At 38.0% G+C, this 25,491-nt stretch overlaps 1 protein-coding gene across 6 annotated transcripts in view; it reads right to left on the minus strand.

The window, feature by feature from the left end:
- LOC143737123 (phosphatidylinositol-binding clathrin assembly protein) overlaps positions 1–25,491 on the minus strand; it is a 66,489-nt gene that overhangs the window by 29,499 nt on the left and 11,499 nt on the right. For 4 of the 6 annotated variants that reach the window (XR_013203621.1, XR_013203622.1, XM_077228095.1 and 1 more), the window contains exons 2-8: positions 15,196–15,338; positions 4,573–4,648; positions 4,392–4,494; positions 4,092–4,185; positions 3,109–3,220; positions 1,963–2,069; positions 56–97 (exon numbers count right to left, since the gene is read on the minus strand). Coding sequence is in view for 4 of the 6 variants with exons in the window: in XM_077228095.1 (XP_077084210.1) it covers positions 56–97; positions 1,963–2,069; positions 3,109–3,220; positions 4,092–4,185; positions 4,392–4,494; positions 4,573–4,648; positions 15,196–15,338 (677 nt within the window). In the remaining 2 variants the exon portion in view is untranslated. Of the gene's footprint in view, positions 1–55; positions 98–1,962; positions 2,070–3,108; positions 3,221–4,091; positions 4,186–4,391; positions 4,649–15,195; positions 15,339–25,491 lie in introns of all 6 variants that reach the window. The other 2 variants (XM_077228096.1, XM_077228094.1) reach the window with 1 other exon arrangement.

Consider the following 25,491-nt stretch of genomic DNA (forward strand, 5'->3'; position numbering starts at 1 on the left):
CATAGTGAAGAAGAAGAGGGGAAAAACAGAAAGTGGAGATGAAATGTACACTGACCTGAGTGAGATCTGGGATGTCACCCTGATCAATCCCAACTTGCTGTGTCAAACAAAACAACAAAAAAGGTAAACAAACAAATAAAGGGGGGGAGGGGGTATGAAAAAGAACAAACATAACGGATCAATACCTCATGCAGTGACTTAAAAATGAAAGAAATAATAGTAACAGTGGTGTGGCATGCTGAGAGCCACGGAGGACCAATGGGAACGGACACAGAGATTGATAAGATCTCACAGGGCTGACTGTGCCGTGTGGAGTGGTTCACATTCAAAAACAATTTGATGACAATGATGACTTTTAAATGAGACCCAATGGGGGTAAAAAAGCAAATTAGACAAGCATCTTACATTGTGATGGAGACTGACTCATTTTAAAATCAAATCCCTGAGATATTTGACGCATCAGAAGAACAGCCAGTCTGAAAATAAACCAGACAGTCTAACGGCTGGCTGAATGGACGGAGCGGGGAATTGTGGGAAAGAAGGCAGCAGCATGGAAATTCATCAGTGTCAGAGAGAGAAGAGGGAGTGAGAGTCCTATTAGCACCAAACACAGATCTTCTTCTGGGCCAGAAGGAGAGAGAGACAGGACGCTGAAACTTTAAAGGTCTCAACTTAAACCGCGTGAATCCACAGGACGAATGACAACCACAGTATGAATGGCAGGAGACAAATGTTTCCATACTGTATACAGCAGTCTTAGTGTATACAATCCATGTGCAGTGTTACTGCACTTTTAAACCAATACCTTTCAAAGATAGCTTTTACAGTCGTTCATGATTACTGGATTAGGATTGTAGAGATTGCTGGGGGTGAATTTACATATGAGCACCACCGTTATAGGGGTTGGCAAGATTTTTATTTAATGTTTTTGAAAGTCTATTATGCTCAACAAATCTGCATTTATTTGATAAAAAAAACAGCAAAAACATTTATATTGTTAAATATTACAATATATAATAATCGTTTTCTATTTTAATTTTAATGTTTTAAACAGTCATTTGGTTCATGTTATGGCAAGCTGAATTTTACTCTTCAGTGTCACATGATCCTTCAGAAATCATTTTAATTAGCTGATTTGGTGCTCAAGAAACATTTTTTATTATTATCAATGTTGAAAACAATTGTGGTTCTTAATATTTTAGTGGAAACCAAGATATATGTAGAATGTTTTTTTTTACAGTATTTAACTTTGGATAGAAATATTTTGCAAATTGAAATCTTTAGTAACATTATAAATCTCTTTTATTTCACTTTTGTTCATACTTAAAATTTTTCGTTATATCAAATATATAACAATATCAAATCAAGGTGAATATCAACTGAGACCCTAAATCGACAGATGCTATGTAATGCTGATTCCAGTCTCTTTTTATCCAAAGCCCATTTTTCCTCGATTCATAGGAAGGATGAAATGCAGTGACAAACAAATCACTTTTGGCTGAGAAGGCACATGTATGCGCTTATGGGCACAGTCCATGAGGATTGTGCAAGACAATGTAATGCAGTGCTGCAACACTAAATATGGTCTCTGTGCATGCAACTATCCAGAGAATATGAATTCCAGAGCATTGTGGGATAGAGAGATATCAGAGAGGGAGAAGGGGAGAGAGAGAGAGAGAGAGAGAGAGAGAGGGAGCAGAGGGGTCTAGACAGCCTGTCTAAACTCAGACCTGTCATATCAAAATACCCTTGTGTGTGTGTGTCTGTGTGTGTTTCTGTGTGTGTGTCTGTGTGTGTGTCTGTGTGTGTGTCTGTGTGCGTGTCTGTGTGCGTGTCTGTGTGCGTGTCTGTGTGCGTGTCTGTGTGCGTGTCTGTGTGCGTGTCTGTGTGCGTGTCTGTGTGCGTGTGTGTGTGCGTGTGTGTGTGCGTGTGTGTGTGCGTGTGTGTGTGTCTCATTGGTACCTCCGCCACTTTAAGGAACTCTGACAGCTTGGTCATCCTGTACAGAAACTTTTTATAGATGTCCAAAGCATCTTTACATTGGTTTTTCTTCATATCAAAGTATTTCTCTGAAAAGGGAAGAGAGAGAGAGAGAGAGAGAGAGAACAGGGAGAACGATTAGCAGAGTGAGTCAAATAGATAAAGACTGCAATTACCCATCAGAGGACTGTCAAAACACTCTGGGCTGACGGAGACAGGGGCATATAAAAGCTGCTGTAATGGTTCGCTCAAGGACAGCTAGCACTCCAATGTCTTTTCAAACCATCAACCTAAACGCCGTATGTTACAACATAAAACAAAATAATTAAAATCACGGAAAAATTACTGGCTTAATGACTGAATAATGGAGCTTAAAAAAATCTACAACTAAATCTGACCTCACTTCATTAAAGGGTCATGAAACCCTAAAACACATTTTTTTTAATGTTATCAGATATGTACAGGTTGCACATCAATGCAAACAACAATAACACTCGTTGTTTATTAATAAAGTCCTCATAAAATCCCAAATAATTTTTTTTGGCTTTTAGTATGAATATGTTAGCCTTAAAGTTATCTATAAGCTAATGTGCTCCAAAACAATGACAAAATTTGCATTTAGAAGATTTAAGCATTCAAAACTTACAGTCTCTCACCTCCACCAATATGGATCAACGATTTTGATGACATTGCCCTGCACTTCAGCTTCTCATCAGATTTATTGTCCAATCAAATGCTATCTAGAATCTACAGCATCCCGCCCCAAATAGCTGTTGCTGAAATAGCTGTTGCTGTTGAGTCACTTGTTCATTCTATTACTATTTTATATAGAAGATAGGAAGCGATTCAGATATTGTAAACATGCTTTCCTTTGGGGCGAATGTAGTCTAGTTTCGCATTAGTTACGCGAACCGCCGCAGCATGCACAGTCTGCTCCGGTCCAGACACAATAGCTAAAAGTGGTTATTTTTTCTTTTTCTGAGCCATTTCATCTTCCGGTTTAAAAAGCAAAGTTGAACCAATGTCACGAAAAGTGAGGTTCAACATCAACTGTACGGTTCTTAAACCCTAAAGCAGAGCATGAGAGAAGAACTCTCTCTAGAGTAAGAGGGAGTAGATTACTCTTACCCAACAGGTTGATGACGCCCTCATTATAGGCAGCAAACAGACGGATGGAGTCTTTGAAAAGCAGCATGAAGGCAGCGTTGATCACTCCGTTAGTCAGCTCATTAGGGTTAGCCTACAGACAGACACCCACACATCCAAACAAGAGAGTACATATCATACCAAATAGCTTGGACTGAATCAACATCAATGTTGTTCTGTTAAAGTAGGGTTTTCCAACCTGGGGCTTAAGGGTTGCCAAGACTACTCGAATTTATCACTTCAATCACAAGGGTAATCAAATAATCTGCACTGTAAACACTGTCCCATCTTTCCAGGGTGAAAAATAGCTTTCATTATAAGAATAGAATAAGAAGCTTTTCACACTGTACAAATTCATGCATTCTGTCTGCACAGATTTTAATTGTTTACAAGGGCACTACTGTTAAAAATGTGGGGGTCAGTAAAACATTTTTTGATAAATTAATTTCTTCAGCAAGGGTGCATTAAACTGATCAAAAAAGACAGTAAAAACATTTATAATGCGTCAAAAGATTTCTATTTTAAATGCAAAAATAAGGGGAAAAAACTATTTTCACAATTGATAATAATAATAGATAATAATATAATAATATAATATAATAAAAATATAATAATAATATTAGAATGATTTCTGAAGGATCATGTGACACTGAAGACTGGAGTAATGGCGGCTGAAAATTCAGCATTGTCTTCACGAGAATAAATGAAACTTTAACATATTAAAATAGAAAGTAGCTCAATTAAATTGTAATAATATTATTTCACAATATTACAGCTTTTACAGTATTTTTAACAAATAAATGCAGCCTTGGTGAGCATAAAAGACTTCAAAAATCCCCAATCTTTTGAATGGTACTGCATGCATTTTTAAATAGATGTTATGATGCATATAACCAGTAAAACAAAGAAAAGAGAAAAATCATTGGGAAGTTTTAAAGCATTTCTGCATGTTCTCCATCACAAACCTGGAAATCCAGCAGTGCGTCCAGCTGGTTTTGAATGATAGGCAACGTTTTGATCAGCTTTTCTGTGTTCATGGTGCGCATGACTCCATCAATACTGCTCCATAAACAGATAAACAAACAATCAGTACTCGCCACTTACTCGCAATCTTAATTAGCGCTTAAAAAAAAATCAACTACTTAATCAGCTTTTAAAAACAACTTAATTATCAGAGTAATGAGCTAGCATGATTAGATTGTGTCCTGCTGAGACAATGTGTTTGAACACAATCTTGACTTCAGGCAGAAGTGAAGTTTACCCACCCTCTTTTCATCTTGGTGAAGTCCACAGCCACCAGCCTATAGGAAAGAGCTTTCTCGTTGAGATATCTGCTGTACCGCCTGATGAATGTGGACATGTCATAACCTGAGGGACAGAACGAGGGGTCATCAGTGTGTGTGTATGCATACAATGCTTTATAGACAGTAAAGGTTTCTTGCATACCTTGCAATGCACCTTTGTCAAGGAAATTGTTCAGATTGAAGAGCGTGTTCCTTGAGGCCAGATACTGAATGAAACGCTGCGGGTACAGAGAAGGAGAAGAGTGTAAAGTTATATACTAGACGTAATTCTGCAGCTCTTAATCTGTCACTATGTGGGAGCGACTTCATCCCTGACATGTGGAAACTCCCTGCTGCTGAATTTGCCGTACACTGTGTGAAATCTAGACCTGTGTACAAGACCAGACTCCTCTGAGCTCTCTTTGAGCTGCCAAGTATGTCTTCTGCAGCTCCTCTCCTCCGTACAGCCCCATCCCACCAGCTCACACAGCTGTGAGCTGAAGAAGAGAGCAAAGAGAAGCACACAGCATTCTGGGTGTCGTTGTGAACAGACATGATGGGAGTTTTGGGAATGCAGGAGATTTACACTAAGATATGATGCATTCTGACCTCATTAATGCATGTAGTGGACATGACGGGTAAACAGAAAGTAAAACAGACTCTAGACCTGTGTACATATATAAATCAAGGTGACTGTGTACATATATAATTCAAGGTGACTCTTGAACGTTCATTGTACTACGGGAGTAACAATACATCGATATTGATCGATGCAATCAATCAAATGTCTAACGATACATCAATGCCACACATAAAATATCGATTTACTGTACCTTTATTTTGACGCTCTCCACATCCTCACGAATCTTTTCTCAGCTGAAATAGACGCCTGACAAGATTGACTGAACCCTAAACACGTTTTGTCACAAAAGCTGGTAGGCATCGCAAGTTCATGTTTTACAGCTGAAACCGACAAGCAGCAACCCTTGTTGTTTGTGAACACAACCCGAAAAGTCCATTTTAGCGAATCAGCGCGGAGTATTCAGGCCAGAAGACAAGGCTGTTAGTCACTTCGAAAATAGACTCGCTAGCTGAGAGGAGTTTCGTCAAAGCCGACTAAAAGTGATCAAGGATGGATAATTTCAACGAGCTTGACGGATCCTTGCTAAAGCAGCACGTTAGTGATGAGGGAAAAGCTCCCTGTGCATCTAATCACAACAACAAAGTTTGTCAGGTATCTATGTGTATGTATGTCAGGTATCTATGTCTATGTCAGTTGAGGAGATTAACGTTACAAAAATTAACTAAGTGTTTTATTATGCATCATAGCAAGTACTTGGTTTTGTTTAACTCGGAAACATGAAATGTGGAGTTATCTGCTTTTGCAACAAACAAAAAAAACTTTTAATATATAAAAAAACTATTTCAAATCATTTTAATTTTGTAAGTTACCTGTATTTTTTTTATTTTATTTTTTTATTATTATTTAATCAAAACAACCAAGCTGCAGTTTGATTGATATTACTTGGAATGCACAATAATAATAAAAAACATGATTTATGAAAATGAACAAGGTTGGAGTTCTGTTTTTGCAAATTAACTCTTCTGTTATAAATGTCCCAATTGGGAGAGTGTGTGCAATTTTCAAAGAGTTTAATTAAACGTTCATGTTATATATTTTAGTTGCATTTGTGAGTTAATAAATGTAACTGGTTGTGTAAACTTGGCACATAATATCTAAATATCGATAAATCAATCGATATAGCCCTGAATTAAATCAAATCCTAATCGTATCGCAGAATTTTTCGAGGTATCGGGAAATATCGTATCGCTGGCTGAGAAAATCGTATATATCGAATCGTGATGAATTGTCCCATTTACACCCCTACATTATACCCTTACACAGACCTCAAAACCATCTGGTATAAATATTGTTTACTAGTAGTTAGTGAAGTAGTTAGTGATGAATAGAGGAATAATCATGTTCTAAAATGTTTTGTGGTCTGAATCGTCTGATCACGTATATCATATTGTAATATAGCTAAAAAAGAATACAAGATAAAAAAATAAAAAAATAAAGAAAATTATGCCTGGATAATTAGTTCACAATAAGAGCAATAATAAGTGTTAAAAAGTGGATAGGGTGATTTTTTTTATCTAGAAAAGACTAGATCGCTTTATGATAAGCAGATTTAATTTAAGCTCAACGGAACCTGCTTATCACGTGAGAACAAACGTCTTGCAGAAGCTCAAACGTTGTTGTGTAACACACAAGAAGGAACCTCATTGGTTCTTGTATATCAAGCGAACATGTTTGAGCTTGTGTGAACTGATGTTTGACTTAATAAATTTTTATATGTGAATAAAAGTCTAAACTCAATCTGTTCATCATATAAAGTGATTCGGTATCTTCAGAAAATTTGGACTAAACAATTCAATTAATATGGATTAGTTTTAAGATCTCTTAAAGAACTTTTATGAAGTGTAAAAGAGGTAGTTGCGTAGCTGTCAATCGAGGGAAGATCTTATTTGTGTTCCGAAGATGAACAAAAGACTTACGGGTTTGGAATGACATGAGCGTGAGTAATTAATGACAAAAAAATTATTTCTGGGTGAACTATCCCTTTAATAACGGGTGCAAACAGCCTTCAACTGCCTGAAACGCACTATAAGCTGGTATCAACAAATAATTAGTAATAAAATATGAAAAAAACTAATTGTGTTGTGTGACACCACAAAGTTATCAGCCTCCAGAATGCAGTAAGTGTAACCTTGATCTTATTTTGTAAATCGGTGCACCAGAGAAAGAGTCAGCAGGAAATGAACTAGATTTTACGTACTGGGATGGAGCCTTAGGCTTGTTTCACCTCAGGGAGAACCAGCATGAGGACCTGGTGACAGGCCCAGCGGTCAGGCAAAATCTGCTTGGCGCAGAGGAATAAAATAGACCTGGCAGTGGCCATTTCTGCCTGTGGCAAAAGTATTCAAAGGTCGAGAGTCACTGAAATCACAGAAGGTTCCTAAAATGCTTCTGAAGTAATGGGAGGTTCAAAAATACTGCATTCCTAGAGCTCTGCTTAAGTTGGAGGATAAAGAGTGGCGATCCACGGAATAGTGGGGTGACAGTCTTGTGTGTGAATATAGGGGAAAAGAGGCCACCCACACTTTGAAAAAACCAATGATCTCTGATCTCAAAGGAGCTCCTGCTGCCTAGGGTGGCCCTGGTCATGTGATGGCTGAGAGTGAGTTTCCTCAATCTCTTTTACAATATGTGTGGCTCCATTTTACCATCATTCTAACATTAAAAAACGGACAATGGGGGAAATACTGATGTAACACTTGGTCCATCACTGATCCATCACGCATGGAAAATATCAGCAAAAAAGGTTTTAAAAAAACCTTGCAAATATAATAAATATTATGCCTTCATCCACAGTCAGTTATTATTGGCGTCAGCCATAGTTTTAACAGCAGAAAATGTTAAAAGAAAATGAACATGTACAGTGTACAGTAGCTGTCTTAATATTTTTGGGAGTCCCTCGCAAGGTTATCAAATTTGGGGGGAATGAGCATCAAACATTTTGAAATCCCTGATCTAGCAGTGTGTTCCCAATCATTCTCAAAGAAAATACTGGCATACTTCTGTTTTGCACCCGACCCGTGCCTCAAATGCTGGTCTAAAATCCTCTGGGATCAAATGAGAAGCGGAGTAAGGCAGACCGCATTCAGACCATGAAGAAAATCCCCAGGAAAGCAGCTGTGCGGAGCATAAGCAAGCTCTCTCTCTGGCACCACGGCTTAACCTTGGAGAGAAACCTCTTGGAAAATGCATGGCCGAGCCAGTGAGCACCAAAATGCAGAGAATTTTGCTCTATTCCGGAGCGTAGATCCATATGAATTACTAATTCAGTGGAGTGTGCAAATCCACGCTCGCTCACCTGCTCCTCTGCATGAACGCCTCTATCTTACATTGCTTAGGTTATTCAAAATGGATGTCAGAAGTAATGACGATAAATATAGATTGATAGGCCAGGAAGAGTCCCGCATTCTCTGCTTAGCAAATAATTAATGTGAGAACAAATCTCAAGTAGTGTCAGAGTGAGCATCATTTATTATTAAGCCAGGAGGAGCTTTCTCTCCCAAACAGAGGAGCTTCTATTAACACAGCAGCTCAGGCTGAGGGAAGATATCAGCAATCTGGGAACAGGGATTTCTCATGTTTTAGCCGCTGATTTTGCGCATGTAGTCGGAAACCGATCCAGAAGCAACGCTCGAACTGCGTGTGGAAACTGTATGTGTGCGTGTTTTTGCGCGAGAGCACTAACCCTGCAGGGAACATGTGTAAATAGGCTGCATGATGATGCCCTGATAATTTGCGGGCTGCTGGTCTTCGCTCTCTCGATCCATACATGTTCTGAGGTTTCTATGGATACGGCCTGAGCAATTACTACGGTTAGAAAAAAAGAAAAGCTTAAAGAAAAATGGTGAGCACAAAAAGATAATGACAGGATGTGAAAGGAGGCGAGTTGTTCGACAGCGATTATTTTCAAACACTAAACCCATTTTGTTTGTAAAGTTAAGAGCTGGAATTGCATCTGATTCACAATGAATGCCTGAACTAGAACACAAAGTGAAAATGGGTCACCAAATTGAAAAAGAAGCACCAAACTTCACGCACCATGCAAAGCGGAAGTAGTTTCACGCTCACAAAATCTCACCAGCAAAAAAAAAGTAGTAAATAATGTAAATGTAAACCATTAAAATAAAAAAATAAAAATGACCCTATCAAACACCAGTGTGGGCAACAGTTTTTTATAGCAATGAAGAAAAGTGACAAAGCATCATGGATAACTCTGCTCCCATGTCATTGCCACTACGTCGACCACCACAGAAAAAAAAATTGTCAATGGTTCAATCCAACAAGTTGAGTTCACCAATTCCCACATGTAGTTTATCCATACTCCCTACTTATGCATTACTGATTACTGAGAAGCAGGTGTTTGTTTTCTGCCCAGATTTGCCATTCCTGCCTGCCTGCAGGGTAGAGACGGAAAAAGACATCAGGGGAGAGAGAGAATGTTTCATAAAGGTAATAATTACCTTACCTAGCGCACATCACTCACAAATAGCATCCATTATGCAAACAGATCCCACACAGGGACCTGAACTCAGGAGTCAGCACATGGACAGAATGCTAAACAGCCCAATTCACAGCTATGTCAGAAAAGCCTTCAGTCAACATGAAACAGCATTTGCAGTCCATTCCTTTAGCATGTTACTTCAATAATGTGACGCATTTCCAAATTTGACTGGATAAACCAATAAATGTTTGTATGTATTTGTGTGTTCGAGTGTATGTAATGTATGTATGTATGTATGTGTGTGTATAAATAAATGTGTGTGTGTGTGTGTGTGTGTGTGTTTTTAACATGTTACTTAACAGATTTGGTCAGATCTCTCGAACAGACAGAATAAAAGCCCAGAAAACAGAAGCAATGTCTTACACCCAATTACATGCACTACTGAATTATGAAGGGAAGCAAGATCTTGCAACTTCCACGACTCCATAGATTATACGTTGCATAGCATTATAAACAGCAGCAACATATTAATCTAGAGACTGTTCTCAGTAGTTCTTCAGAAAAAAGCACCAGATGTCAGACGCAGAATCCCAGAGCACGCACTGAGCACCTGTGTTCAAACTCGCAGAGCATATTCAAGCCTGACATTTACACGGACATAATAAAATTAGATATTTAAATGCTGAAACTCTTCGGTGGTCTTGTGTTGACATTTATCTTCTGTGTTAACTATCAGCAAGATTTCAGAAAGGCTGCATTAATTACAGCAATAGCCTTAAACAATGCCTACAGCTATTTGGTTATTGATTAACTTTATCCCGGAGCCCATGCGACCTACATGACATCAGCTGTGCAAGAAAGACGATTCATATGTGAACGTTAATTAATTTCGATGAAAGATAAGACAACAATTTTTTCCCTTCTCTGGTGCACTGCATAATGAGACCAGGAGTAAATAGAGTCAATTTTTGATTTTCTATAGACAGCTGCATATCCAGTGATGAGACAATAGTGATAATAGGGAAAAAAAGGAAACCAGAGAAATTAAAACTGACAAATAATTATTTTACAGGGCGTAAAAATAGTATTGACAGAGAAGTTAATGATAAAATCAAAAGGACAATACACTTTATTAAATCAACCTTTATTTGAGCCTCCACTTTCAAATAGATCCACTGAACTTCCCTCACACACAACCTCTCTCAATCTTCAGTATTAACTCACTCGCACACTCATTCTTCCTTCGGTACCCGAAACGAACCATTCTAGATGGACAGCAGGGGCAGTGGTGTCCCCATACAAGGTTAAGCAATTTGTCTACTGTGTGACCCTACATGAACCAGCTGATTAAAATTCTACCCACTCCTCTTGCTGTCCCTTGCAATTTCTCTCTTTCTCTTAAAGTTTCTTATCCCTAGATGTTTTTTCAAACCCGCCCTTCTCTCCTATCTCTACCATAGACAACATACAACCCCAGTGACGTCGTCACTATAGCAAATTGTACGTTCAGTATCTGGGCCGTTGTTGAGTGACATCGCCCTTTTTCTCTCCTATTCGCACAAACGCATAGGCAAACGCCCTTATCAACAATACCTTATCTGTGGCCCTTCCTGTGCCCTCTCACAGGACTACTGCTGACAAGACAAATGTCCTCCAAATGTCTCTGCTCGTCGACAGACAGTGATAACCAAACGTGTGTTTTTGAAACCATAATGGGGTAAAGGATTAAGACCGGTCCTGACCTGGGCCAGACGTTCAGCTCCGATAACAAAAACCACCCCTGGCTGATTAGTGCCCCATCATGCCATAGAACAGGGTGTGCTGAAGGACAGTACTCCACGATCACTATCTCTGACACTGGCGAGCACAAGACGTATAGTGAAGGGCTTTTTATTTTATAGTCCAAGGGAATGAACAAGGACACATGTGAGAGTCACTAGCACTGCCATCGATTTTGTGTGTGTGTGTGTGTGTGTGCCATTGTTTTCTGCAGAATCTTTAGTGGCAGAAAAAGTAATTATATCCATCCCGAGTTGTGAGCTTGCAGTCTAAATTGAATGTGATGAGATAAAAAAGACAGTGCACGGCAAAATAATGCCAGGACAATACAATAGATGTGTTTTCTTCACTGGCTACCCTTTTAAAAAAAAAAAACATGTAGTGCGACTAGTGTAGTACATTTCACAAAGTAATAACTCTTTTAATGAATCATGCAAACTTCTGATTCACTGAATCCCCCAAGTTATCTAACTGACAAACCGTCCCTTTCAGGACATGCTAAAAAAGTAACAGTGAAAATTACTCAAATTAGTCTTTTAATTCTAAAAATGCCAACAATTTGCTTTTTGAAGTAGCATAGTAGTGTAGTAGTAGTAAAAAATGTGGCATTATTTACTCATCCTCATGTTGTTCCAAACCAGTATGCTTTTCTTTCTTTTGTGGAAAATAAAAGATATTTTAAGAAATGTTTTGCTTTTTTTTTTTGTACAATGGAAGACCATGGTCAACTTCCATCACCATATCTATTGTGTTCCACAAAAGAGAGAAATTCAAATTTGGAAAGACATGTGGGAGGGTAAATGATAGTTATAGTAAACTATAGTTAGGTTCACTATACCTTTAAGGTTTGTAATAATTACATTTAGCTTTAGATGAAAAGAGAACAAGTATTTGGTATATTTAGATATTGTAGCTAGGTAAACGTGTGTGCATTTCTAGAGGAGCTTATAACTGCACTAAGCAGGCCATGTGCACATCTAGGTCATGTCCTACTGTATATATCATTAAGTGTGTGTCATGTTCTCACCTACCTACTGTTTATCATTAGTGGTCTACATGTTTGTGCTTGTATGTAGGTATCTTTTTAAATCTAACTCATTGCTGTGCATAAACTAAGGTTGATGACGCATAAGCAGAATTATGGAACTTGTCGTCATGCTGATGGATCTAATAATGTTTATGAATGAGTTTTCTAAACTTGATGTTTTTTAACATGACTGTAGTATGAAGCAGGGGGCGATTGCTAATGAGAGACAGATATCAGCGCCACACGCGAGTCCCGCAGATATAAAGGAATAAGGACATTTCATTCTACCGAACTACCCGCAAGTGCAGAATTAATATAGCCTAGAAATCTAGATGCACCCTAGCAGCAGCAAATGTAATTTGCAGCCAGGGTCGTCTAGCAACTCTCCGTTGGCTTGCGAGCTGGAAAAAACAAACTCTAGTCAGACCAATCACATCATGTATAGAGTCGGTGGGCAGGCTTAACATAATGACGGCAGAGTTGCGACGGTTCCCTGTGAATTCCCTGCTACTTGAAAACATGGAAGATGGCTCCTGCTGCTGCTGGCGAACAGCGGTCTTTCAAAATGGCTTTGGCCCCGACTCTGGAAGACTTGGAGTTAAGCTTTTCTTTGAGAAAAGAACAAAGAACGGCACTGAAGTCCGTCGCTCTGACTACATCACCTTCTTCATTGCTCTGGTTGGTTGAAGCGCTATCCTACTGCGTGCAGAAGGAATTTGAAAGACAACCGTTTATACTCCCCCTCGGATTGAGCCCTGCCAATGGTGTTCCCAGACCCAACATCTTGATGTGGGTCTGACTTGTCAGGCTAGAATTAATACTCACACAGGTCAGCTTATTAGACGACTGGAACTTGTGAGGTAACGCAGCGCTGTTTTACTTATTATACACTATCACACTAAACTGCATTTGAGTGTGTTGAAAGTTATAATGTTATTCTATGTGTCAGTTTGTTGGCTGTATGAGACTAGCAGTAAGCTAGATCAACATTAGAATAACATACTGATCATATTCTAACATTTCATCATGTTGAGCTATATAACATTGATTAGTTTTATGTACATTTGCTCACCTGTCTAATAAAGTACATGCAAGAGTGGCATCTCTGTCAAGTTGAAGTTTGTCATGGACATGAAGCTCTCGGCATCTCGAAAACGCCACGCAGATATTCATCCTTGTTTTAGTTCTCCTTTTGTCCCAAAGTCTGCTTGCCATGATCCGTAATGTTTGAACGAAACAACAGCAGCGTGAACGTACCACTAGACGTAATGCAGTTGTCCACGTCTGAACCATGGTTACTATGGCAGTGCGAGTAGAAACCAGGGATAACGCGGATATTACGTCATTGACAGGCAACAAGTGAACAGGGACGAGCCATTATTTAAAATTGGAATTTCTCTGAAATTAAAAATCTTTGGGAACTTTTGGGATATTGTAAGTACACAACTGCAGGATATATATCACACTGTGCAAGATTGTAGCTTTAATATTTGGTTTGCCAGTCCTACATGTCTATGAAATGATTGTATATTTATCTTAAAAAGAACTATATAATACATCTTAGACAGAAATGCAGTGGCATCACTCCCACTTCTCCTCCTCATTAGCGACACCCCCGTAGAAATGTTTCACCTTTCAAAAGTTTGAGGATTTCTTAAAAGAAATTAATACTTTGATTTAACAAGGATGCATTAAATGTATCAAAAGTGACAGTAATGTCACTAAATAAACTCAGCAAACATCCCTTTTTCGGGTCCTGCTACATGAGGCATGAGGACTGCAGATGTGGCCAGAGCAATAAACTGCAATGTCCGTAATGTAAGATGCCTAAGACAGTGCTACAGGGAGACAGGAAGGACAGCTGATCATCCTTGCAGTGCCAAACCACGTGTAACCATTTATCCCTACATTATTCATTTTCTGTTCATTGGCAGTTTAAAGCAAGAGAATTTTTTTTTTCTTAGTTTATTGGTTTTTCAAATAAATGCTGTTCTTTTAAACATTTTATTGATCAAAGAACCATGATAAACACATCATGGAAATACTGATAATAATATGAAATGCTTCTTGAGCACCAAATCAGCATATTATAATGATTTCTGAATGATTTCAAAAATTATTTGGTGGGATCTCTTAAATAGACAGAATAAAATTATTTCTGAAGAATCATGTGACACTAAAGACTGGAGTAATGATGCTGAAAATTCAGCTTCACCATCAAGAATAAATTACATTTTAAAAATACATTAATGTAGAAAACAGTTATTTTAAATTGTAATGGTATTTCAGAGTATTACTGTTTTTACCATATTTTTTATTAAATAAATGACTTTTTTCAAAAACAGACTTAACAACTTACCAACCCCAAACAGAAGTGCAAAATATTAAAATACTTAAAATATAAATATCGATGTACATAAGGTCTCAAATGGTCAATTGCTTTGAACTAAGAAAATGTAATGCTATGAGGAAAATGTAAGTTCATTTACATTTAAGTTCTATTAATTTAATTCATATAATATAATTTATTATGTTGTGATAAATGTTGTAATGCACATGCCTGGATAAGGCTTTAGGCGTTCAGCTGAACTTAAGAGTGTCACTCGTTTAGTCTTTCCAAATTGTTGCAGGTCACTTTGACTCATTTAAAACATCATCACAGATTTACTGCAACTTAACACCAACTTTTCAGGATGACAATGTAAAATGCTTCCACTGTCTGTCACCATGTCTCACACAATCAGTCACAAACAGCACATTGTGACTGCTGAGCTGTGGTTTGCCATGTAGGGTCAATTTGACCGAGCTATGCTGGATCTTCACAGAAGGTTGTCTGATATGAACCACAAATCAAATAAATAAAAATAAAAAAGTATGAAGTTCAAGTGCAGAATCTCACCTCATTTCCATACATCATTAGGTGGTGTGTGGTGATGAGCGCTTTGAAGACCACAACCCAGCTACTGTTGGTGGTTCTCTCAAACAGTGTGTCAGCCAGCTGGGGAACGTTCACATTCATCTCATTGGTGCAGTGGATCAAGTCTGAAAACACACATGACGCACACGTTATAGCAACACACATCACTGATTCACATCTCGAATGGTTCTCTAAGACCCTGCACAAGATACCCTAAACACAGCACATGGCAGGGCCCTCGCATTGCGTGAAACCTATTAATGTATCTGCAGCGGGTGCTAATGGAAGCAGATCTCAGCGGACTCTCGTAATATCTCTCAGTATTCTACACAGAGGGTTAGACAGGCTTCTAACCAGTCGTTATGTTATGCAACACTCAGACAAGCAAAGAAGATCCATAAAGAAAGTCACATCTTTAAATATGCAGCAGCACCCCAGTTTTGCTTTGCGTACTCGCATACGAAATCAGCATCTTTTGAACGGCATCAGATGCTCGAAAACTCGTTTCTGTTCTGTCCTGTTTGCATAATGAAGACATTCCTCCTTCAACCCACAGTGTTCTTCAAAGGCAAAACTCTTTTCTCCCTTCCCTTGAGAGAAACATCTTTTCACACACAGAGTAGGTAATGAGGGAGACGACTCCTCCGTATCTGTCGGATTTTGGCCCTGTGGGCTTGTCTGTTGTTCTAATAGGGAGTTCTAGTAGTAAGTAGTGCAGCTCCCAATTGGAGTCTGATGATGAATCACAAGGATCTGGTAAAAGAGACGGCACACTAGTATGTGCTATACATCTACGAAACACACTTACAGGATGCCAGCGAGGCACAAATGTAATGCGCTACAGTGTGGAAGCTAGAGTGTGTGTTGATAAGCCTCAGCCATGTTTTGTAAACATAGTGGGTCATTATAATGAATGCCATATTGTTAAAATTCTGTAAAACAGTTTTTCACAAGAAATGCAATATAATGTTTACTTCAGTTGGCATCAACAGCAGTTATTCGTTGAGATGATTATTATGTCCGTTAAATAAATAGAAATTAAATAAATAGCAGCACTAATCTCATGAGTTTGATTCCCAGGTATTCCCATGCATGTAAAATGCATACCTTGGTAAATTGGTGTATGTACTAATATAGCAATACATACGAATTTGAGATTGTTTGGTTTTGCTCATTTGGTAATATTGTATTTAAAGAAAGGCAATAAACAGATTATTGTGCAGACAATACAAATATATTTAAAGAATGAATGTGTTAAATAATGTTTTAGTCTTTCCTTCCTGTGACAATAGCACCATAGCCTTTTGAAGTGTAAAGAGATAGTTCACCCAAAAATGAAAATTGTGTCATCAGACGAAATTTTTCAGAAATGTTGGTAATCAAACATTTCCATAACGGGAAAAAAATTCTTTGGAAGTCAATGGCTATGGTCAACTGTCCGGCTACCAACATTCTTCAAACTACCTTGCTTTGTGTTCAACAGAAAAAAGAAACATGAGGGTGAGGGTGAGTAAATGATGACAGAATTTAAACTATCTCTTCAATAGTCACATTAGGCAGGATCGTGAAATTTAAGACCTCTTAAAATGATAATTAAGACTGTAAATTTATTTTTAATAATATAAGACATAAGATTTAACATATAAGGCCTTAAAATTGTTCAAACTGAGTTCAAGACATTTTAAGACTTTTTGAGGAGCTGCAGGGGCATTGTAACAGTATCAGCCAAATGCATACATGTATTAACAGTTTGAGCTGTGCGACTTTTCTTTTGTGGAACAGAGAGAAGATATTTTGAACAATGTATGGATCAAAACAGTTGAAATAACTGTCGAAAAAACTTTGGACCATACAGTATACTGAAAAAAAAAAACACTGAGGCATTTTTCAAAATATCTTCTTTTGTGTTTCTCAGAAGACAGGTTTGGATGAAAGGAGGGCAAGTAAATGACAGAATTTTTATTCTTAGGTGAACTATGCCTTTAACAGAGAGATTTTCTTTCATACATTTAAAACGACTAATAACTGAGCTATTTTGGAAATTTGGAATTGAATTGAGAGTTTTGAATAGGAATCAAATCAGGAGATCTGTAGCAATACCCAACCTTAGTTGCTAGGGTGTTATGGGTGGTTGCTAGGTGGTTACTAGGTTATTATAGGTGGCTTTTTACTGGCCCAAATGCAAATAATCCCTCCCTAAATCGAATGATATTCTGATCTCTATAAAACGCTCAGGGTCCCTCTTTAGTCATGTCTGTGGTATCACCCACCAGGGGGGAAAAACCTGATCACTTAGAAAAGTAATAGCACACAGAGGCACACTTTGAGGTATCATTCATACCCGTAGCACAAACGAGTTGCGTGCCAACGTTAAGTACTTAGGTTGAGCAACAGTAATTGTATTGCAAGCAGCATTAATAAATCTGTGCGATCCAGAAGATTCAAGTCAACTCCACTGAGCTATTCAGCATCTCTTCCCAAGATGAATGCATATTCACGTACTGTGACTACTATTAAAAAACACACTGCAGCCTTTTGGGGAATGAGTTACGAGATTGCTGCCTATTCAACAGTGTTTTTACCCATTTCTCCCTCTCGCTCTCTTTCCAGTACTGAACTGCACCATGGCTTTTGCTTCAGAGCTCGGTCTACTTTCTTCTGTCTTGCTTGTTTTCTATGATGGTCAGAAGGAGAGCCTGCGAGCTGATTGGCTCCTTTGGGAGGGAGGGGGAGGGAAAGAGAACGAGAGTGAAAAACTCTTCTGAAGTGAGGATATGTGCTGCTTATTTAATCAGATAAAACAGCAGGGCACATTTGGTGGTATTGATCAAAAATTCCATTGTCTTAAATGGAGAAAGACTAAGAGAGGCACAAAATATCAGTTAATGCGAGCAAGAAACTCCCCTCTCTAACTGTTTGAAGCACTGGGAATTTATGTGGTTGTATGGCTAATTACACCCTGGATCAGAGCTTTCAGACATTGCATATCAGGGCTGTTTTCTTGCAATATTGTATTAATACTTTAAATCCATGTATCAAATGTATTTTCACTACACCAAAAAAGCAGGTTTCCTAAATAAACACAAGCTATTAAACAAGCATTCCCCAGTCCAGTTAGAGCTGCTACTTTGGTCAGGTTACCATCCACATATGTTTTTCTCGGTTCCCTTCAGAGATACATTCATATAATTATTCAATTCTTATAATTTCCCTCAGCATTCGACTGTAAAGGTTGTTAAACGTCTTACTGCCTTGCACCATGTTTTCACACATAACAAAAATAACGTTCCCCCTGCCTGAGACTGTTGCTGAATTTGCTTAATATGGGACAGTATAAGTTACGTAATTACTGATAATTCAAATATGGAACAGAAATACTAACCATCAGGGACTTTTATCATGGTTTATCGTCAAACCGGTAACCATTTCATCCTTACTTCAATTCCGATCTAATTAAATTGTGATGCAAAGCAATGTACTGAATTATGACATATCGTATGATACAACATGAGGTAGTTAGCGATAGCACATGATACTGATCTCCAATCTCCTTTACAATGCTTCTGAGTGTCAAACACCAAATTCACAAAAGTAGATTCCCAGAGTGACTGAGAACAGGCAGCGCAACCTTTAAATAGAGTTTCTGACAGTGTTCACTAAAACAGACAATCACACTTCCATGTTATCCCTTACAAACACACACACACACACACCTGCATGGTTCCATGCTGAGATGTGTGCACCAGAGCATGAAATGATGTGCAGTGGCGAGAATCGAATCCGAGAAAGGCGAGTGAAAGAAAGCTGTGGCCCAATGATGTCACTGCAATGCAGCAAATAAAGAGTCTTTGAGCGATGAGGTCACACACTTTCAGTCTGCCTGTGTCAAAATCTTATTGTTAGCCTGAAAGACAACGAAACCATTTGGAAACGTTCATACCGGGCTGAGCCTGCCACCAGTCAGTTGACAGAGGCTCAAAACATCCTTGAGTTTCAAACGCACACGTCGCTGCCATAATTGGCCGGTGGACACTGGTTTAGAATTAAATCCAGTTCTATGCAAGAGTGAAAACTGAACAAAATTACAAATTAAAGCACTTTTGATTCAAAGCATGATTATTCTCTGCAGAGCCCAGGTTTACAAATTAATCTGGATTGAGCCTTGATGAGGCACAGGAAGTTTGGCAGGAAGCCTCTTGTGTGCGTGTCTGCGCGTGTGTGTGTGTGTGTGTGTGTGTACATGGAAGTAAATTGACCAGGTGGCCTGACGGTCTGTCCAGCAGTCGGCCAGAAGACCGTAGCTGGTGCTCACCTCTGAAACGCCACAGCTGCCATGCTAATTACTTGTTCCAAGTGTACTAATCACTGACTCCAGGTCAGTTCTCCATGGCCCTCTGCTTCTGGAATAATGCACTGGAGGTGGAGTGGGAATTGACATTTCAAAGTATTGCAATATGTTATTGCACAATATTCTCAGACAAAACCAGATCCCCAAACCACTCTCATTCACTAAGCATGCGCACTGATTTGTGCATGAAATCTGCATACAGACGTTTTCACGAACAAATCGTAATTCACCAAAAACTTTCATACTTAAAATTTATTGTAAATTTACAAAAAGAATTAGGAACAACTAAAACCACACGTACGCAAAAAAACACTTTCTATGTGCGTCCATTTGTTTAAAAGTTATATTTCGTCTTAACATGACTATTAATTATATTCTATAATTTGAATATAAACTTTTATAATAAAATTAATAAATAATACAATTTAATCATAATATTCAATGAAAGAGTAGGAAAAGCTGCATTATAGCTTCAGCTTCAAGGTTTCTTTGAATGCAGGTTTACATGCATGACACTTGGCATTGCTCGAGGATCTGGCGAGAGCAGTTTGCAGAGAGCAGCATATGTTTAGCAACGAAAGCTGTAAAAGAAAAGTTCTGCGGAAAGCCCTTATATGGAGATGGTTTGGGTGTGTTTTATGCAAATGACTAACCTTGTGCATGTGGCGCTCATTTAGAATATTCCAAATTCACTAACATTAGAACGAGATTAAGAACAAATACATGTGCTTATTCAGGTGCACCGCCCACCACGAAGTTCTCTTGTGCGGACGAATATGAAATAATCCATGCAATTATTATTGAATGAGAGATACAATATTTCTAGTTACATAAGTATTTTTGGGCTGACCACTAGTCAGTTTTTTTGCTACAATAAACATAGTACTATCATGGTACACGTCATTATTATTTTTTCTGACGATGACATGCCAACCCTCTATACTAGTTTTATGGCTCTCCAATGAAATAAAAGTAGGAAGTTCAGTTCTTGTGCAAAGCAATGAAGATGAATGGGAAATTAGTTCAAAGTTAAACGCTCGCAATTTCACAGCTCTAATCATAATAAACTAATATAATATTTGTATCGTCAATAATATCGGCAATATAATATATTGTGTAGTGTACAGACATGTTTACTGACTATATGGACCTCCAACATAAGAGCATGAAAAGATTTATTAAAACAATTTCACTAAATAAAAAATATATATCAAAAAGATTGTGATTTCCTTTGTGGAAAAGCTAATCATTAAGATTTTAGGACCTCCAGACCTGTTGAGATTTTACTCTATGCTCAAAAACAAATGCTAACCTCTCTAACCTGCAGATAAGAACGGCAAACCGTTTTGGATTTAATGAGCGCAGAGTCTCTTTTATTGGCTAACCGCTTCAGCTAGCTTGAAGGAGAACAGCAAGGAGAATTCTTCACCAAATAAACGTCGGTGCTCCCTCTGTCTGGGGAACCTGGGACCTCTATTAAATATAGCTGGGATTCTTTTTGAGAGCTTGTTTGCTATGTTCATATCTCTGCCTCCATTTCCTTCAAGATGTGTGTTGATGGCCTTGTTGCTGTTATTGCGAAGTGCTGGAAAAGGAAATTATGCTTATCTGGTGGCTGGTCTGAAATGTGGTGAGACGAGGTAAGTTTTCGATCAGCGTTCTGGGAACATAAATGTGATGATGGTGACATTTTTGTAAAAGGTCTATATGGGATTCCTAAGAAGTGATTTCAGTGACACAGTTCTGTGGAATACCGCAGCAATTCGTCACGTCATTCCCATATTTCTCCCTCTCTCCCTCTCTTTTCTTTTTCACCAAGACAACTTTGCAACTAATCAGCAACTTGGGAACACAGTTTGTAGAATTCTATAAAGCTTCAGTATAATAAAAAGGACAAAAGAAAGCCACACAATAATATATAAGATCAGCCGCCCTTTATTTCTCACAAAGCCCAAGAATTGTAATTTAAGGCAGGGAATACCAGAAAGTAGAAAAATCAAATGCAATTCTTTAAGCATGAATGCTGACACATTAATGTCTACCGTCCAAAATAGCATGATCAAATTAGGAAAGGTTAGGGTATTAGGAAACTAGAATTCAGATCATTTATATTTGTAGCCTATATATTTTATGCTTTAAAAAGGATAATTGAGAGGTTTTAGCTTACTGGAAGTCTATAGTTTTAGGTGAATCAATGTGCGCTTCTATATTCACAAACACCAAAGAAGGATCATTCATTCCGTGTCAACTCAACCAGAGGTCCCAGGCTAAAAAAAATTAATTTTTTTTTCTGCTGAAAAAAATACATAAATGAAGAAGAAAGCTAAAATCTTAAATTTAACGAATGTATATTGACCATGTAATCCACTATTTTGGAGAGGAGGGTCCAAATGACAATTTTAACCTCAGATTTGGAGCCAAATTACAGGGGGGTAAAAATGACTTTAGAAAGATGGCAGCATCGTCGTTTTATTTTTACACAGAGATTGGTAGGTCTGTTAGAAAAATCTGTTGACAGTCTGTAACAGTTCAAAAATGGGGACTTCTTGTGTTTCCCCCAAGTTTGCTTGCCCCCGTTTGGCTCCAAATCTCAGGTGAAAATTGTCATTTTGACCCCCTCTACAAAATAGTGGATTACCCAGTTAATATACATTTATTACATTTTGGCTTTCATTACATATTTATGTTTGTCTCTCCTCCAAAAATGTACAAAATCAAACAAAATTTGAGCCAGGGAAGTTTCTGAAAGTTGGTTGATTTGACATGGAATGATCTAAAACCTTTTTTTTATTTTTTATTTTTTTACAAATGTACTGTCTTCAACGTTACATTTCAAGGATTACTCTCAGACTTCGAACTTCCAGTTATTATGCTTCTTTAGGACTGTCTGTTTTTCTGTGAGGACAAGGATAGTTTTGTGCAATAGAAGGTTAATAGTTATGTAGTATCCGAAACTGAAAATATATAGTTTTGCACATATAGGCATGAGAGAAAAAAAAGAGCATAGAGAATTCTCTCCTCTGAGATGCGTCATAAATAAAGTCCCAGGTTTTGCAGAGGAGATGTCAAAAGACGAGCCAAGGGCTCTTATAAGGTACAAAACAAGCTATCAAACAGAGCCAAAAGCCCTCAGCAGCTATAAATAGGCCACATCAGCACTATGAGCGTGAAAGGAACAGAAGCAATGTGTCATGCAGCATGTGGAAGCTCTCTTAAAGTTGTGCAGTTGTGTCCTCACACTGAATGAAGCTCAACAAACATTGATCAACTGCTTCTCTACCTAAAAAAAAAATCCATTACCTCTGCTTCAAAGACATCCTCTTTTATCAGTCAACGTACCAAAGCTCCTGGTTGTATTTCTGCTTGCTTGCTTCTAATACAACATGCTTTGGTGCTTAATAAATACAAATACAAACATCCATCATCCACAAAATTACAAGTAAAGCTAAATAAGTAAAAGCTACTTATCTGTGGAGCAGTTTGCTCTTGCAGAGCTGATGGCTGTAAACAGTGGACAAAGCATCCTGAAGGGTAATCTGTATTCTGAAAGGCTGGGTGGTATTTCCCAAGACATGTTTGAGAATGGTTGTTTTGTCTTTGCTGCACAGCATCATTTCACCGGTCTAGTTCTAAATCAGAAGCACTTCACCTTTAACCCTGACACACTCCAGATTCAGACTGCTGCTAGTTGGATAGTCTATGGGCCTAAAAGTCTGCTTTAGGCATGTGCAGAACCACACACATTCAAAATCAATTAGTCTGGTGGGTTAACAGAATGACTAGTCAAATAATCAATCTTAAGAATGGTATCTGCATCAAATCAAATGCTTTTTTAAGATCTGCAGAAATAAAATTAATACTATATGAGCATAATAGGCAGGGAAAAGCAATGTCTATGGTAACATCGTAAACCATAAAATGACAGTAAAAAAACAATTTTCAATTCAAATACAGGTTTGATAAAAGTAATTATTTTCACTATCGGCCATCGGCCGATTGTTTAAAAACAGCCAATGATCAGGGGCGATTTTATCCCATCAATCAAAATCTGCAACTCACACTGTGTGAAGAAAATGTCTCGTTTTGAATTTAGGGCTGTCGAAGTTAAAGGCAGGGTTGGTCATTTGTTTCCAGAAACATTTTTGTTATGCTGGTTAACATCCTGATAGCAATTACTAAGTTCAATGGTCTAAGTATATATATATATATATATATCTCGTTTGTGGAAGGCGTAGGGCCATAAAATGTTCGACCAATCGTTTTAGTGTCAGTACTACATTAAATTATTAAATATAATGTTGAGTATAATGTATAATATTGCAATTGGGGAATATTTGTGGGTCCTGATAATGCCAAATGTATTTTGTTACCAGTAAAAAGTGGTCTACATTATTTTAAATATATCTAGTGAGAGACAGAGTGCAAGCATATTTGTCTAAAATATTTCTGTATTTTTAGCTTCAGAATCATGAATATTTTTTTAATTCTGGTGTCACCATTGTCCTGTGCATTGGGTTACCAGCACCAAGTCCAAGCCTATTCTTTTCCACTCCCAACGTAATACCAAATTTAGCATTTTAATCAACAGTAAATTTTTTGTTGACCATTTCATACGTTCCCAAGAGTTCAGTATTGCGATATGTATCGAATCGTGACATGAGGGTATCGTTACATCCATAATATAGTTGCGCCACCTCTACTGCCGTGACATAATCGTGAATGCAACAAACGTGCAACAGGAGCAATGGAGCATATAGATGGAATGGTGTTCTTGATTCTTGGTATGTGGATGTTTTTCACTGCAAGACGAAGAAATTTGTTTGTTCAAGTTTGGTGTCTCGTGTCGCAAATCCCATGACGCTGGTAATGACGATTCTCTCTGACCAATCAGGGATCTGCAGTGTTTACACGGCACATTTTAGTATCGGTTTGGCTCGCTTGGAACCGTAACCGAGGTGGTACTATGTAAGTGAGCCGTACCATGCAGTGGAAAAGCGGCTTTAGACAGACGTCACTAACCGAGCACTAGGGTTGGGTACCGAACTCGGTACTTTTAAGGGCACCGACTGAATTACGTTGGTACTACCAAGTACCGATTTACATTAAATCAATCAGTGCCAAATTTCAGTACCCGGGAACGCATCTGGGCGCTAGAGTATGACTATTTAAATAAAAATCCTGCATGTCTCTGTGTGAATGAATGGCGCAGACGCACGGTTTCATTTACCCCACACACACACACACAGAAGCACGTGTGACACATGCACTGTTTTCAGCCTCTGCACCGATGTTTCGGCCAACAATCGGTATCGGCCGATGAAAGCAATTATTTTCACTATAGGCCATCAACATCTTTTCAACCGTGGGAAGATGTCAATAAAACTTGCTAGTGAAGCTTGAAACTTGCTTGTGAAGCTTGTGAACAATATCACAAAATTTACATTTATCTCAGAAAAGTCATCCGTTTGTTAGTTGGCTTTAAAAAAAACTTATTTACTGTTAATTATATATGTATGTTTGAATAAATTTGCCATGAAAAAAAGTGCTTAACTACCTATGAACCTTATATTAACCCTACCTTATTTGTAACTGAATTGTATACAAACATTTTAACTTTTATTTGAGTGTATATTATACCTTGAAATAAATAGCAGTTTAATATAATAGCTCTGTTGTTAATTTTAACCTCTCATATTATAGTGTACCAAATGAGAGGGTTCTCTGTATAGTTTGCAGCATTATTTGGGAGAGATTTTTTATCCATAAGAAAAAAAAAATTATTATCGGTATTGGAATTGGCGATATTCTGAATAATCGGCAAACGGAAAAATTTTGTATTGTGCTTCTCTATGAATTTTTTTTTTTTATATATTATTATGATTATATTTAAAATATTTAATTAGCCTATATGTGATATGATATATGCCAAT

This window comes from Siphateles boraxobius, unplaced genomic scaffold (genome assembly GCF_051911475.1).
Source record: "Siphateles boraxobius isolate OS27281-9 unplaced genomic scaffold, OSU_SipBor_1 130, whole genome shotgun sequence".
NCBI lineage: Eukaryota > Metazoa > Chordata > Actinopteri > Cypriniformes > Leuciscidae > Siphateles > Siphateles boraxobius.